Source organism: Lissotriton helveticus, chromosome 5_1 (genome assembly GCF_964261635.1).
Source record: "Lissotriton helveticus chromosome 5_1, aLisHel1.1, whole genome shotgun sequence".
Lineage (NCBI taxonomy): Eukaryota > Metazoa > Chordata > Amphibia > Caudata > Salamandridae > Lissotriton > Lissotriton helveticus.
In genome coordinates, this window is record NC_136065.1 from 1,693,659,941 (window position 1) to 1,693,675,899 (window position 15,959).

General features: G+C 47.9%; 1 protein-coding gene across 2 annotated transcripts in view; it reads right to left on the reverse strand.

Annotated features, from left to right (window-relative positions):
• Positions 1–15,959, reverse strand: part of REC8 (REC8 meiotic recombination protein) — a 690,516-nt gene that overhangs the window by 113,244 nt on the left and 561,313 nt on the right. For both annotated transcript variants that reach the window (XM_078644950.1, XM_078644952.1), the window contains one exon: positions 1,452–1,565. In XM_078644950.1, coding sequence (XP_078501076.1) covers positions 1,452–1,565 — 114 coding nt within the window. The remainder of the gene's footprint in view (positions 1–1,451; positions 1,566–15,959) is intronic.

Genomic DNA, 15,959 nt, shown 5'->3' on the forward strand with positions numbered 1-15,959 from the left:
GGATACAATTGCTGGAAGTGCTAAGCCTCCGTGAAATGCACAAAATGGTAACACGGCCGTAGCAGCGATGTGAAGGCTTTAATGCTGCTGACAAGGGAAGGTGGGGCAGAGCGTGCAGGGAGAGCGGCCCAGGTGGTTGCAATTGGGTCTGGCGGGCGCTCCTGGGACTTGGAGTCCTGCGCCCGCACTCGCTCGCAGCCCTGCACGCTACCGCGCTGTCCCTACCTCCAAGAGGTGCCGCTGTCCCACAGGTACTGCAGATGACGAGATGAGCCCCCAGAAACGAAGCGGGACCCACGAGCAGTGTCCGAGGAATCAAAGGGATCCGGTAGGAAAGCTGGATACAATTGCTGGAAGTGCTAAGCCTCCGTGAAATGCACAAAATGGTAACACGGCAGTAGCAGCGATGTGAAGGCTTTAATGCTGCTGACAAGGGAAGGTGGGGCGGAGCGTGCAGGGAGAGCGGCCCAGGTGGTTGCAATTGGGTCTGGCGGGCGCTCCTGGGACTTGGAGTCCTGCGCCCGCACTCGCTCGCAGCCCTGCACGCTACCGCGCTGTCCCTACCTCCAAGAGGTGCCGCTGTCCCACAGGTACTGCAGATGACGAGATGAGCCCCCAGAAACGAAGCGGGACCCGCGAAGCGGGTACCGCGAGCAGTGTCCGAGGAATCAAAGGGATCCGGTAGGAAAGCTGGATACAATTGCTGGAAGTGCTAAGCCTCCGTGAAATGAAATGCACAAAATGGGTGTATTAAAAAGCTGCTATTAGAAGTATCCATCAGAGGTCTATCATCTTTGGGGGCGAGATTCCCGCACATTTCCAAAAGATTTGGTTTGCAACAAACAATTCAGTGGAAACTGAAATTGGTAGGGACATTGCTCCAAATTTGCATTGATGGATGTGAAAAATGAAGTACTGGCTTCAGCATGGAGTGTATATATTCAGCTATGAGTCGTCACTTCCGGAGAAAGGATAGAGTAATGGAGGCATGCAGATTCTATGTGTAATTGGGACATTTAAAAGGTGAGAAATTTGCAGGCACAGGTATCTATCAGACATGGTGGGACCAATCTATCCCTGATAAGTGTTTTCAGATGAATGGAAGGTCCTGCTCTAAAAAGATGAATGGAACAAAGAGCAGAAAGCTCTTAATTAATGGCTATCAAAGCAGTTTCATATCCACTCGGTGAAAGGGTACACCCAAGATTATTATTGTAAAAGTTCCAGGGCCCAAGATGAACATACCTTGATATCATCCAGCAGCATTTGAGCAATAAAGCTACTAACATATTTTCCACTATGTCCCTTCTCTATACTTTGACTGAGCTAATATAGGCAAAGGACAGTTGACTCTCCCAAATTCAGCATTTCATTTTGTTCTGCTAAAAAGAAATACACCAACTCTTGCTATCTATTTCATATATGCATAAAAGTGAAGAAACACTACTCACCTGTGCACAAATTCAGGGGTGATCTGCTCCCTATCCACATGTGGCTCTGATATCATGGGCTCTGGTTGTTCAAACACTATCGGCAGGGTAGGTTCCTCCACTTCCATTGTGGCCCTGTGAGAAGATGCAGTGTGGTGAGTACAACTCAAGGGTAAAAGACATGTTTAATTTCATAGGGCTTTGTAAGGAAATTGGGTGTATATATGGTGTGGTTGTGTGACCTCAGCATGTAATATACATGCCAATCCCTTAAGGACCAGAAGGTTTCGCTTGAGAAAACCTTAGCTCAACCCCGGGTAGCTATTGCTCTGAGCAGTCAGGCTTACACAAAGGAACAAGTGTTAAGCATTTAAACAACACCAATATAATTGAAGAAGTAATACACAAGACACTCAGGAAAAATGACACCAATTTCTAAAAAAAGATTTAGTTTTATGCCTTTTTAGACACCAAAATAAAAAAGATCCACTCGAGTGTTACTGAGATACAGCATAAAAGTATACATTTTTTTATTTGTTAAATAATCTTTCAATAAGCAGCAAGATCATAAAACACATCCATACAAATGATTAAAATCAATTATCAATGGGGACAAACGAACGGAATAACTGAAAATGGAGAAAGTGCATTAGAAGATTATTATGATAAGTAGAAGTCTCCATTTGGCAGACTCCTCTGCAGATTTAGCTGACATATATGATTTCCAGAACTAAAATAAAGAAAGTGAATTGGAAGATTGTTGTGATGAGTGCAAGCCCAACACTGCAGGACTCCTCCATGGAATTAAGCTAACATGCATGTCTCCCACAACTACATTCTCAAAGTGCATGTGCAATTTCAGGATCATAGTGACAATAAGAAGTAGCAAAACATGTATGACTTCCACAACTACATTCTCGAAGTGCATGTGCACAGTTATTCAAGAAATTTCAGGATCATACTAACAATAGAGACCCAGCAAAAGAACTTAGGTGGGAAAAGGTTCATATATTAAAGGAGTCATTTAAAAGCAAGACTTATTTTGTCCCATAGTACAACAAACACTATCATGATAAAAATTAGCCTGAGAAGGTTGGACTAAATTAAAAAGGTGATTCCCACATCAAAATACAAGTTTAAACTTGATTTGGATAACTACTGTGGCAGCAACATGCAATATCATAACAAACGGGCTTGTGGTAAAATGAGTTTGTATACAGTAAATATGTACTTTTTCTTAACTGTGGACTTATAAACTTTTTTAGGAAAAATCTGGGTAAGTATCAATGTTACTTCCAGTTACTTTAAGCCACCAACTAAGACAGGGAGCCAGTCAGAGGGACCTGCAAGGTCCACAGAAACAGTTATCTCAGAGGAAGAAGCAACAATCAATGTGTTTCAAGCACTTTCATCCTTTTGCTATAGGTTCCTATTGAAGTGGTCCTAATGCAAGGGATACCGGATGCTGAAGATGCTCAAGGATGCTGTAAATGTAAGGTGGTCGAGGGGGGTCTTCCTGAGTCTACTTCTCGGTCCACAAATATGGCGAGGCGGTTCTGGCCACAGGGGTTAATGTCCCTCGAAGTGCCTAGGGTCGAGAAGTCCAGTCGCTTCTGGATTACCAGTCACTTGGTATCCCGATTACAGCGAAATTCTTTCTTGGATGATAACATTTTCTTGGTGAAGAAGCTGCACTTCAATGACTCTCCCAGGTTCAGAAGACACGGGTGCAACTTTGAGCGTCGGGTCCTGCTCTATGGTGTTCCAAGGCGACGAGGAGTGGTGGCTTAAAGACCTGGGCTACAGACTTGCCTCAACAGTCTTCTTCCACTATTGTGTTGCAAACAGAAGGTCAGCCAACAAACCCCGGGAGTCTCTTGCTTCAGCTCGGCTCGGGAGACAACTTCTCCACAAACAGGACACAGCAGGCACAGTCCCCAGGTTCAGCAGGTGCAGTTAATGCCAGTGCAGCCTCTCTTTCCTTGGAGCAGCGGGGCAGTCTTTCTTCGGTCCTCTCTTCCAGTCCTTAGCAATCTGAGTAGTGAGTGCCGGGGTACCCTTTTTATGCCCAGAATATGTCCTCAGGGTGGACGCAGTCAGTAGCCAATGGGCTACTAGGTTCCCTCCCTCCTGATGACCACTTCCTGTGAAGTGTGGCATCTGTCTATATCAGAATTTTCCTTCCTGCCCACTTTTAAGATGACAACCATTTTCTCTGGATGTAGAGCTCCCTGGCCCAACCCAGAGGTGTTGCTACCAGGGAGTCTATATGCCCCTAGAAAACCGGTGTGACAACTCGCTCCTCCATAGTGCCAGCCTGTCTGCCTGAACTACAGAGCAGCCCCTCTAACAAGTGTTTCCCTTTGTCCCTTCAAAGGCGTCTTCTCCTTTGAAGCTTGCCTATTGGGCTAACACCTGTGTGGCTTCCTGCCAGGGAGAGGTAACACTTCTTACCCATGCAGGCTTCTATTGTACCTTTTCCTGGGAGACACTTCTTCAAAGGCTGTTTGAGGAGAGTCTTTGTGTGCAATCGTAAATGGGCACCGGAAACCTTGGACAACTAAAGTGGCAACTTTTAAGGTTGCACTATGCCCAGAAGTGACACTAAATTATATTTACTCAGGGCGTGGCCTGAGGTGTTAAGATGGCGGTCGCACTCTAAGAGTGCTCCGTCATCCGCCTTCTATCTGCTCATCTGCAGCTGCCATCTGATCCTCCTACCTGCCTGCGGAGGTTCCCTGTCTCGCCAGCACTGCTCCGAGCCCCTTCGTTGCTGGGTTCTGAGCTCCCTCCGCCCTGTTTGGCTTCCTTCTTCCCGAGACCTGGGGTCTGCAAAATGGCGGCCTCCGCTGCGTCCTGTCTCTGGGCCTGATGTCTCTGCCCTGACGGTCCGCTGCCCTGCTCCCCTCTCTGCTGCAGGATAGCGGTCGTGCATGGCCTGGGTCTGCCTGCTGCTCCTCCCACCTGAGATCCATCCTGGGGCTGTGGCCCCCGGCATTACCTTCCTGCGACGCGCCGGCGCCCTGACCGCGGCTGAGGTGCGTGAGGCCCTGCTCCTCTTCCTGACCGGTACGGGGGGAGACGAGAGGCGGATGAGGCCCAATCGCCGTGGTGACTCCCTCCTGGCCCCAGCGGAGTCTTCAGCGACCGTCCGGCGTGGGAACAACTACCCGCTGAGTGGGGCTGCGCCGGGTTCGGCTTTTATAGTCGGGTAGCGGCGCGGGGAGTCAGGCACCGGCCCATACGCCCCCCCTCCCCCTCACTGAATTTGTGACTGCCGACCCATCCCGAGGCGACCCATCCCTTGCGGCGGGAGGTGGGGTGTGGAGGCCCTTGGAGTCGCTTTGGCCCCCTTGGACACTGCTTACCGCCTTCCATTGTGCTGGGGCAGTGGCCTCGGCCCTCGGAGCGGCCTCTCACGCCACCCGAGGTCCCTTCCCTGTTAGGATCTGCTGGCGCCATACTACTCACACGAGGACAGTGAGCTCGGCCCTGCCTGGGCCCCTACTCTTTGTAGGCCGTGACAGTGCTGCGGCCTCACCCCGGCTCTTGGGCCTCACCGACCTCCCAGGACAACACATGCCGCCTGAGGCCTCCATCTGCGGGGCCTTGGTGAGTGGAGTTGGAGTTGGGGATCGGCTGCTGTGTCGGGTGGCGGTGCAGAGGGACGATGTTGGGGTTCCTGCCCCCCCTCTTTCCCCTCACTGATCTACCCTGACTTCCCCTACGCTACGAATCCTGCCTGGGGGCGCCTCTTTGCATGTGTCAACCTGTGGGCACGGGCTGGGCCTGTCTGGACACCCCTGTCTTGTGGTGGCCCCCTCCCAATGCTGGACTCCACGTGGGGCTGGGATTTTGACCTGCGGCTTCGCCCACCCCCCCACTACCTGCCGGGAGGGACCTCTCCACTATTCTCCAGGCAATTGGCGCCTCTCAAGCCTCGGTGGAGAACAAGATCGGCGAGGTGCGGGTGGACATGGCCATTATCCACCAGACCTGCGAAATGCCACAACCCGGATCTCGGAGGCAGAATCGCGCATCTCCATAGCCAAGGACAAGATAGGCCAACTGAAGACCCATGTGACCCAGCTGCAGACTCAGACCTTGGAACTGCACGGACGGGCCGAGGACGCAGAAAACAGCTCAAGAAGGAATGACCTGCACCTCATAGGCTTTCCTGAGGGGGGGTTGAACAGCGCAGCGCGGACACATTCGTGGAGACCTGCGTGAGATCCTGGATACCTAAAGATACCTCTCCCCATGGTATGAGGCTGAGCACGCCTACCGCTCCCCGGCCCCCGGCCTCCGCCCGGGGCTCCACCCTGGCCCATCATCATGAGGATCCTCAATTTCCGAGACAGGGACGCCATCCTTAGGGCGGCGCGGACGTAGGGCCCCGTGAAATACCAAAACAGCACAATTATGCTTTTCCCGGACTATACAAGAGAAGTGCAGGCCCAGCGACGAACATACGATGATGTCAAACAGAAGCTTCGTAATTGGGGTCTGCATTATGGTCTCCTCTTTCCGGCCCGGCTCAGAGTTGTTTTCCAAGACAAGACACACTTTTTCGACACCTCTCAGGTGGCCTGGAGTTGGCTCATGGAGGAGCGCCCCCTTCGGTCTTGTCCCGCCTCCCCTCCTGGCCGGCGAGAACCCACAAAGCCCCAGCCACCTCTTCCCCAGACACAGCGGCACCGCAATTGGTCCAGCAAGAAGGGTGACCGGCTGAATGGGTTGTCACGATCACCTGCTGCAATGTCCCAGTTGCTCATTTCCACTGAACTGCCTCGGGTCTCTGGGATCCCCGATTGATCTGAGCCGTGTCCCCGACCCTTACGAGATATTGCGCCCTGCCATATCTGACTCTCACTTTTCTAGGAGTCCCACACTTCGGGGATCTGGGGAGGATGATGGAGTCTGACCCTGAGGATCCGCAGGCTTGGAACCATAAATCGATTCTTAAGTTCTACAGCAGCTGTTAACAATAGATTATCCGTCTGTATGGAGGGGTCCATCATCGCCACAAATCTGCCCTGCTAATCGTTTTAGCTTAGCATTTAGACTAGTTTTTCATTATTGTTTTTTGTTAACCTCTTCCATGCTCATGACGGCTCCCGGCCGTAATGAGTCACGGTGGGCGTGTGCTCATGACGGCCGGGAGCCGTCATGACCACGCACGCGATTAGAATGTCCAGCACTGCGGATGAATACCTGCCGCAGTGAAGAGGTTAACCTTTTCCTTTTCAGGGCGACAGATGCTTAATTTCCGGAAGGGTGGGGGGTAAGGCGGGGTGGGAGGGCCTTTGCCTTCTGATTGTTTTTTCCTCTCTGCCTCGTTCAGGCCACGGTTTTTTGGTTCACATGACAGCTCATTGCACACATATGCCACTGCCGATGACAAGAAACCTACTGCAACACACGAGCCATACCCTTACACTCTGAGTCTGTTGTGTCACCCTTCCTGGGACCCAGGCCCCTTTTGATGCCGCCTACTGGTAGACCCCTCCACATTCTGTCGTGAAATGTCAATGGCCTATTAGACCGTATAAAACGTACGGCAGTCCTTCGGAGAGCCAAACGTCAAGCGCCCGATATTCTCTTCCTACAAGAACCACACCTCCTGGGAACCCACTGCATCTTTATCGCCCGATACGGGTTTGATAGGGTCTGGCACTCTGGTTTCGCACGGGGCTCCCGAGGAGCAGCCATATTGATTTGTAGAGGTCTTCCCTTCACTCTGATACATGTGGACTACAACACACAGGGACGATACGTGGCCTTAACTTGGAGACTGGAGGGTCAACTTCTCAATCTCCTCTGTGCATACATTCCTCCCGCCACACTGTCCTCTGCCCTTCGACACCTCACAATGCTAATTTCTACTTTCCCTCAGAGTCTGACGGTCATTCGGGGCGACTTCAACGCAGTTATGCAGCCTACTCTTGACACAACAAGTGTTTCCTCCGAGTCCCGCCTTGCCTCTGCTAAGCGCCTTTCTAACTGGTCCTCTGCCCTGGGTCTCTGTGACGCTTGGTCTGGTATCCCTGCCGAGAACAAAACACACACACTTCCACAGCTCACTATACCCACTCCCTCTGTCTGGAGCGTGCCCCGGGTGGAGTGGACACGATTTGGTGAATGAACGCATAGTTCTTATAAGATTCGGAGTTCGCCGAGGCCCTCGGGAGGGAACTGAAGCAATACTTCCTAATCAACAAGGGATATGTTCCCTCCCCGGGCACACTGTGGGAAGCTGGCAAGGCTACAACACAATGGTCCACGCAAAACGAGTGGCCCAGACCGCCCGCCTGCTGCAGCTTGAGGCTCAGGCCGCTCAGTTGAAATCGACTGTTGCCACCGCAGAGGGTGCTCGTTCCACAAGACAGCTCACGTTGCTCCGTGAAGAGAACTGTCAGATCTCCCTAGAATCAGCCAAAATGTTATGGCTGGTCTGGCAATTGGACAAAGGCAGAAAGAGTCGACAAGTACAATTTACCAGTGCTAAAAGCAAGGCCTTGCTGGGTGAAACAACAAACAACAGAACTTTGGACAGTTTGACACGGAGTGGGTTCATCTTTTTAACAATGCACCATGCCACAAACTTCTCCCACTGGCAGGTGTATAAAGATTTGCCTGAGGGACATCCTCGACTTCCGAAGAAAATTCAAAAACACTAAACTGTCGCTCCTCAAGCAATAAGCAAGGAGGTGCAGCCTGCGCTAGTTTGGGTGCAGAAACCTGCCCTCCTGCAGCAACAGGAGAGACTACCAAAAAGGCAGACTGATCGGAGGACAGAAGCTCATGCCCAGGAGTTTGGGATACCATACACCTGTGCCCAATCTGGGGTCACAAGGATGACTTGGCCCTAGTCGTTTCTGATCTTCTTCTGAACGCAGGGCAAGAGAGGTATATTTGGGAAGGCTTATAGGAGTCTAGAGTTCCACTCTACGTGGAATGCTTTCCCAATTTTCAAAAGTGCCGACACTGTGCATTCTCTCATGTAGAGAAAAAATTCTAACCAGTTCTCCCTAAGGAAATGACTCTGCGCCACCTCCGGATGCAACTACCATTCGTGATCTGCAAGGTGTGGGCGGCATAGTGCCTCTGCTCTAGCGTTACTTACTTCATTTACCAGGTGGTGAGTCACCAGAAAAAATCCCTGGCGGTCTAGACCTATCCAGAAATGCAAAGCCTCTTGGCTCAGGCTTCACTATCCGTCCCCACCCTGTTTGTTGTGCTACAACATAGCAGTGGTGTTGTCTTTGAGCCCTGCATCAACTTCTTTTGATGGAGGACAGGAAAGCTTTCAATGCCAAGAGGATGGCTCTTGGCTTCAGATAGCTGATGTGGACCTGGGGATCCATCTGAGACCAGGTGAATCTGATCTCCATCTCGCCCAGATAGTATTTCCAACCCAGAAGCTATGTATCGGTCACCACCATGAGCTCTCGGTGAGGTAAGGAGAGGGGTCTGGGATGGGCCAATCGCAGTACTACAGCCACCACTGCAGATCTTTTGTAGCCTCTTCCACAATCTGGGCCAGAGTGGATAGATCCCACAGGTGGCCAATGGAACGTCCAATTCCACTGTAGAACCTGCATATACCATCTGGCATTGTTGACCAGCAGGATGCAGCAGACTATCAGTGCCAGCAGCCTCGGAGTCATCCTCACTAAGATCCAGGACAGATGACAATGTTTACTTTGGACTAGAACACTGCATGGGGCGAAGTGATGTATAATGTATAATGACAGGAGCGCGAGACCTGCGATGGTGGGTCCGCGGCGCTTTACCTGGCACGGAAGGAGAGTGGGTGCTGATCCGGCAGACGCCCTGAAACTGGAGGCCTATGTGGTGAGAAGGACTGGGCGGTGGCCGGCGGCCCGATGGGGGAGCCCTGCGGAAGCCCAGGGAGTTGGAAGCGGTCCGGGAGCACGGAAAATAGTGGCTACTCGGCGGCCAGAAGATGGCTACAGCAGTGAAGATAATGTGAGGCGGGAGGAGCGCCGGACACCATTTCACGGCAACATAGCATCAGCGTGGCGGGGGAAAATCAAGTGGCGAGGCGTTAAGGCAGCCACGCGAAAAAGACAGGAGGCGTGGGGAGAGAACTGTACAATTGCAGGGGTTCTTTCACCCTTTGAACAGAATATCCACAATAAAGCCAGAGAGGAGATAGAAAAAAGTGGCACCTGACTCCAACATGGCGCCCGCTTGGGACAAAACGCCTCATAAAGATTCTAAGGCCCCACATGAGCCTGTTTACCTAGCATAGGAAAGGGGCACACATCATTCTTCTTGTTGTGCAAACTAATGAGGCACCTGGCAATAAACAGACACCACAGCCAACCCCATCGGGGGAAAGATCAGCGGGGGGCAAGAGCATCAGAGGCGGGACGGCGTATCTCGAGCCAAAGAGCGACCAGTGATTGGCAGAGAACTCAGCCGTTCCAGAGCAGGTGCCGCCGAGGAGAGGGGTCCCTGATCGGTGAAGTTTAAGGAGGCCGGCGGAGAGGGGAAGGACCGGCGATCACAGTGAAAACATCAAGATGGGCACTGTGAGTTGTTGAGGGGAGCGGGGAGCGCAACAGTCGTACAATAGGGACCGTATTTCGAGGGATTAGCGCTGGGCCCCCTCTACCCCCTCACCCTGCCAAGAAACTTAGCCAACAGCGACAGAGAGAGTGCATGGCATGACATGGAACCTGGCAGTGTGGCATAAAGCATGTAAAGGAACCAACACGAATATAGTGGCCAAACCCAAAAAAACAGTGGTATGCAGTGAATTTTCAGAGCCTACAGGGACACGAGAGACAACAAAGCTGCGATGTAGTTACCCCACACAGTGATTGCTCCTGAAATACTGCCTGTACCTGCCTAAAATGATGGCCGCACCAAACCCTCCTGCTTCTCTCCTGACCTTATCTCCCTCCTCCCCCTACCCCACTCTGCTCTACTCTTCCCCACTTTCCTGCTACTGACCTTTGCCCTCACCTGTCCTGGCCCTTAGTCACCACCCTGTTTATCTGTGAATTTTCCCTCGTGAATTGAGATCTAGCTATTTTTTCTGATGCCCGATGGAGCTACCTGGTTTAGCTATAGGGGAGACAGGCCGGGGATTCCCCCCTTGGACGTCACCTACCCAGTCGGTCTTTAGACAGACTTCCTTTCGTCTTTCCGGTCGTCTCTTCCCGCATCCTCCCTCTATTTATGTCTCTCCTTCTCTCCTCTCTCAATGTATTGAGACTGAGCTATTTTGTCTGATGCCCGATGGAGCTACCTGGTTTAGCTTTAGGGGAGATGGACCGTGAATTCCCTCCTTGGTCGTCACCTACCCAGTCGGTCTTTAGACAGACTTCCTTTCGTCTCTCCTTGTTGTCTCTTCCCTTATCCTCCCTTTCTCACCTCCCCTGCCCCTCCACTACTTTTCTCTCTCCTCTCCTAATTTTATTTCCTATTTTTGCTGCATTGTGTAATTGTTGATCTTTTTCTGTTACATTCTTGATTCTCATGTAAAGCGCTCTAATACCTTCAGGTCTAGCCAGCGCTGTATAAAACTCTTTAAATAAAAAAATAAATAAATGTAAGGGTACATTGCCACTGCAAGGACCAAGAGATCCAATGCATCACAAGAATCCAAAAAAACAGGTGCAACAGATAAATGCGTATTTCCCACGGCATTCACTTAGAATCTCTTGCCTCCTATTTATCCATGAGGATTGTTGCTGTCCCTGACTGAGGGTTGAATAACAGTTACAAGTCATTAAGAAAGCACTGGTCTCCTGGTTGGATGAGAGATGGAATGCAATGTTTTCATTATTTTTATAAGTTATAGCAAGTCCCAAGAAAGACCATTTGTATGGTCAGCAAGTCTTTTTTTTGAGTAATGTCAATAACGGTTTATTTGAGTCACTGGGGTTCTTTCTTTGCAAAGCAATTAATTCACTAGCATATGGGATTGACTACTGGTTACTCTCTCTCTCTCTCTCTCTCGATAGAGGAGGCATGGGGGGAGAAAAGGGTGTCATTGGGGACGTTTAATACACTAGGTATATTATACCAGAATGAGGCAGGGGTCAGATCTTTAATAGCTGATCATCGTGACATTAGCCTGTTAAAATCTTTTGGGATTATTGGTCTCCAAGAGACTTGGGACACCTTGGGGACTTCTTTCCTTGATGGTTATGCTGTTTTTCATGTCCATGCTATACCTTCGCCACATGGAAGAGCAAAGGGGGAGTTGGTGACATTTGTGAACCTAAAATTAGGCTGTGACATGGTGAGTCCCTTTTAATTTGGTAAATGTACTAGGTGTCCTTCTAACCTTGCCTCACAAGACAAGTGTCCTAATAATTAATGTCTACAACTCATTTTCTTCGGGAGAACCTTTGGAGATAGATCTCAAAATGTTTTTGGAAGGTTTCTTCCTGTTTCGGACCATCTCTCCATTGATTCTGCTTTTAGAGGATTTTAATATACATCCTTGCTCACATTGTGGTCCCATTACAGAGACAGATATCCCCTTTGTCAAGTCAAGCAGGCTCATTTTATTCACTCTTGAGAAGGAGACATTTTAAATTGTATGCTAATAGAGCTTAATCTTATCCTTCTCATTAATAAAGTGTAGCTCTCCCGATTTAGTACCCACGTTCGAGGGAAGAGGGTTTAGATCTACTAATGATTTTATTGATGTGTTGGCCTGTTTTATAACTTTTCTTATTAAGTTTAAAACTGAATGGAATAGCTTTAGTGATCATAACCCTCTATTTGCAGAGTTCAAATGGTACACTTTGGGGAGGAGGGGTGGGCTTCTTCATATAAGGAACCTCTTGTCCCCAAGAAGCAAGGCTGTAGAATTGGTTGGGGAAGATCATTCCAGAGGATTTCCTAAGGAAGTTGATAGAACCATGCAATAATGACTCTGAAACATGTCTAAAATTAGATACAGCTGATAAAGTAATTCTGGATTTATTTCCAAATATCTGTAAAGCAGTAAAGATCACTCTCACAAGGGACAGAAGAAGGGTGGATATACCTGAACCTAAGTGGTTTAATTAAAGCTGCACAAGGACCCATGAAGATCAGATAACAGTCCTGCATCAAAAACCGAGATCCAAAGAGGCAGTAAATGAGGCCAGAACTCAATAGAGAATGGCCGGTCGGAATAAGAAGAAAGCTCTCAAAAGGGAAGAGTGGGATCAGTTAGTGACTGCATGTGAGTTAAGAGATAGTTTAGCCTTTTGGAAACCAGCCCAATTTTAAAGAAGCAGTTGTCCCAGATTTGGTCCAAAGTATCTCAGCGCAGGATTAGGTCACTCACTTTGAATCCATTTATTCTGTTGATCACTATTCGCCTTCTGACATTAATACTTCCTTTAACAGAGGGGGTGAGTTACTTTTGAGGTGGCCGAAGTATCAAGCCATATTGGCCCTTTCATCTAGGAAAGCGCACAGCCCGGATGGAGGGCCAGGCGATCTTTTAAAATCCTGTGTTGATCTCTGGGCTCCTGTAGTCACTCAACACCTAAATGCAGCTGTGCGAGGGCATATACCCCCTTTCTGGCAAAAGTCTGTAATTGTTTTGATATTCAAAAAAGGGAACCGAGCCGACCCAGCGTGTTTCCGGCCCATTTCTTTAGTAGACGCTGAGGTGAAAATTATTGGCAGAGGATTATGGAACCGGCTAAGAGAATGGGCAGAGAAAGGGAACATCATGTCAGATATTCAGTATGGCTTTAGATCAGGTCGAGGGACGATTGAACAATATTTAAATTTCTATTTGCTGATCAACAAGTATTCAATAGTAAAAAAGGAGTCTGTCCATTTGGCCTTCATGGACCTCAGTATAGACTTCGATACAGTGGATAGATCGAAGTTATGGGCTGTACTGTGGGAAATGGAGTAGATAGTGCCCTTGTAACTTTCCTGCATGAGTTGCACATTGGACTCGAGGTTTCAGTAAGATTCGATCCCGATAGAGAATGCACAACTCATTTTCAGTTGGGGAGGAGTCCACCAAGGTTGTATTTTAGCCCCTCTTATTTTTATTTTAAATATTAATCAGCTTGACAGATTTTTAGTGGTTCCATGCCGGGATGTCCTAAAGGTAGTGAATAGGCATGTTCCGGCATTGCTGTATGCAGATGATACTGTCCTCATTGCACATACAGCTAATGGCCTGCAGCTCTTGTTTATGAATTTATTGATAGCATGGGTTTGAGATCTAATTTTACAGAATCATATACTCTGGTGCTATGTCCTGAAAATGCCAAAACTAAAACATACACAGCAATGGACATATCGGCAATACTGATTGGCTAGATAGTAACATGAAGTAGGATCCTTTGAGTGCCCACGTACAGTCCTTCGGTAGGGTAGCCCATAGTATTGATGCCTGTTTGAAGAGTCTTTGTCCTACCCATGTCAAATCTATAATGGCCCTTCACAAAGCGAAATGTGTCCTAACAGAATCATTTGGCACTGAGATTTGGGGCTATGAGCCTTGACACCCTATTCAAGTTCCTGAAAATAAATTCTTCAGGAGGATCCTGAGGAAACAGCATGGTGTATCCTCAGAGATTGTGCATGAAGAATTGGGTGCAGGGTTCATTTCTAATAATATACAAATCCACCCCTTGTTATTGGGGTTTTTGGTCTGGTTAAAAAAATTATCTGGAAATACAGAAAGATTGCCTGGGCCTGGATTATAGCCATCGTATCTCCTGGCTGTAATATGTCAAAGGTATTTTGTGTAGTCTTAGTAGGCCCAAACTATTTTCTGAACCAGAGCAAATGACCAAATTAGACTTGTTATGGGTGAAGGATGCATTTTGCGCCAATGTGCATGAAAAAAGAGTTGAACCAGCATTGTCTAAAAATGGGTGTATTCATTATGCTATGGTGGAATCGTTGTGTAAAATAGAATTGTATTTGACAATTTTGCACAGACGACTTTTGTCCTTTTTTCACCTAAATTTGTTTCACCCGCTTCTAGCAGGCTGGCATAAACTATTAGTCTCCAATGAGCACTTGTGAAATGGCTGTTGCACTGGACACTTTACATATTGGTTTTATTTGCTTTAAATTTGCTCATTTACGTCATAAGTGCATATGTCCCCTTCTCTTATCAATGAATTTTATGCAAATCAGGACTGCCTTAGTGTATCTTCAGTTTTTTAATAGTTATGTCTGTTTCTGTGTATTGTGGTTTCTAGCAGAGGTGTTTCATGCCTCCTTATGAGATCTGATGTATTATTTTTAGGTGTTTTTACTGAACTGTTTATTTTTATGTACTTTTATGATTTACTGTGTTAAATTGAATAAAGTGCCTTTTGAAACTAGCACGTCAAAGGAACTAGGTCAAGATGCCAAGATGTGTCTTGTCGTTGTTAATGGTAATTTACGAATAGATTAAATTTGTCGCATGATGAACTTGGCGACTTTCAACTCCTAGAGATGAACAAACCCACCAGAAATGACTGTCAGAAAGCTCAATACAAAAATTGTCCTGCGTGGAAGTGGTAGAGAAAAGTATATTAATGTGCATTGCTTCACCTTTATTCAAAAGGCCACTGCTGTTATTGCTCAGTTGTTGTGAGAAGGCTAGAAAGCTCATAGAAAACCAGATGATCTTTTTATAGAAATTGTCAGCACCAAGAAGGGCTTACTTAAAGAATATGACCAACCAGACTTCCAATTAGCTGATTTGTTATTCAAATTTTTTAAAGGAGTTATTCGTTAGTCTGTGCCTTGGAGGATATTTTCTGTTCTCATGTAAGGGATCTCTTCATCATGTATCCACTGTTAGTGTTTCAACTGTCGTAGGTTTGAATGAAAGTATGAGAAAAGCTTGTATCAAGATACCTAGATTAATGTTTGCAGGGGTTTTAGATTATCTTTCATTGCTGTTCGTGGTCTTGGGTTTGTCCTTCACATTCTTTTTTTTTTCTTTTTATTGAAAAGTAATCGGAGTACATCACATTTGACATCAATCTGATAGAGTGCATGTTTATAGTTTTGAATGTATCATTGCATAGGCTCAATATCAATTGTAGCATCACCTTTATTTTCAGCCACATTGCAAATATTCTCCTCCTTCATTTCTCCCCTTGGAAGGAAGTGCCATCGATCGACATACATATCATCCCTCTACTTTTGTTCCATTCCCCCCAAATCTTGGAACATTTTTGTGGGCACACTCTTCTGTCATAAACTACTCTTTCCGCCTGCATGCACCAATCTATGTCTGTCTTCCAGTCTTGGAATCTAGGCCCGGTTATTCCCCTCCATGTCCTCACAATGTTGCACTTGGCAACCATGCATCCCAAGGAGACCCAGGTTATTTATTTCGCAGTAAGGTCCATTACATCCCATATGTTAAGGAGGCACCATCGAGGTGAGACCTTTACCTCCCCTCCACACAATAGCAGCATTCTCGATGTTATTTTATACCAGTATATCTTAATAACTGGACATTCCCACCATTGGTGTATAAACGTTCCCACCTGACCACAGCTGCTAAGACAC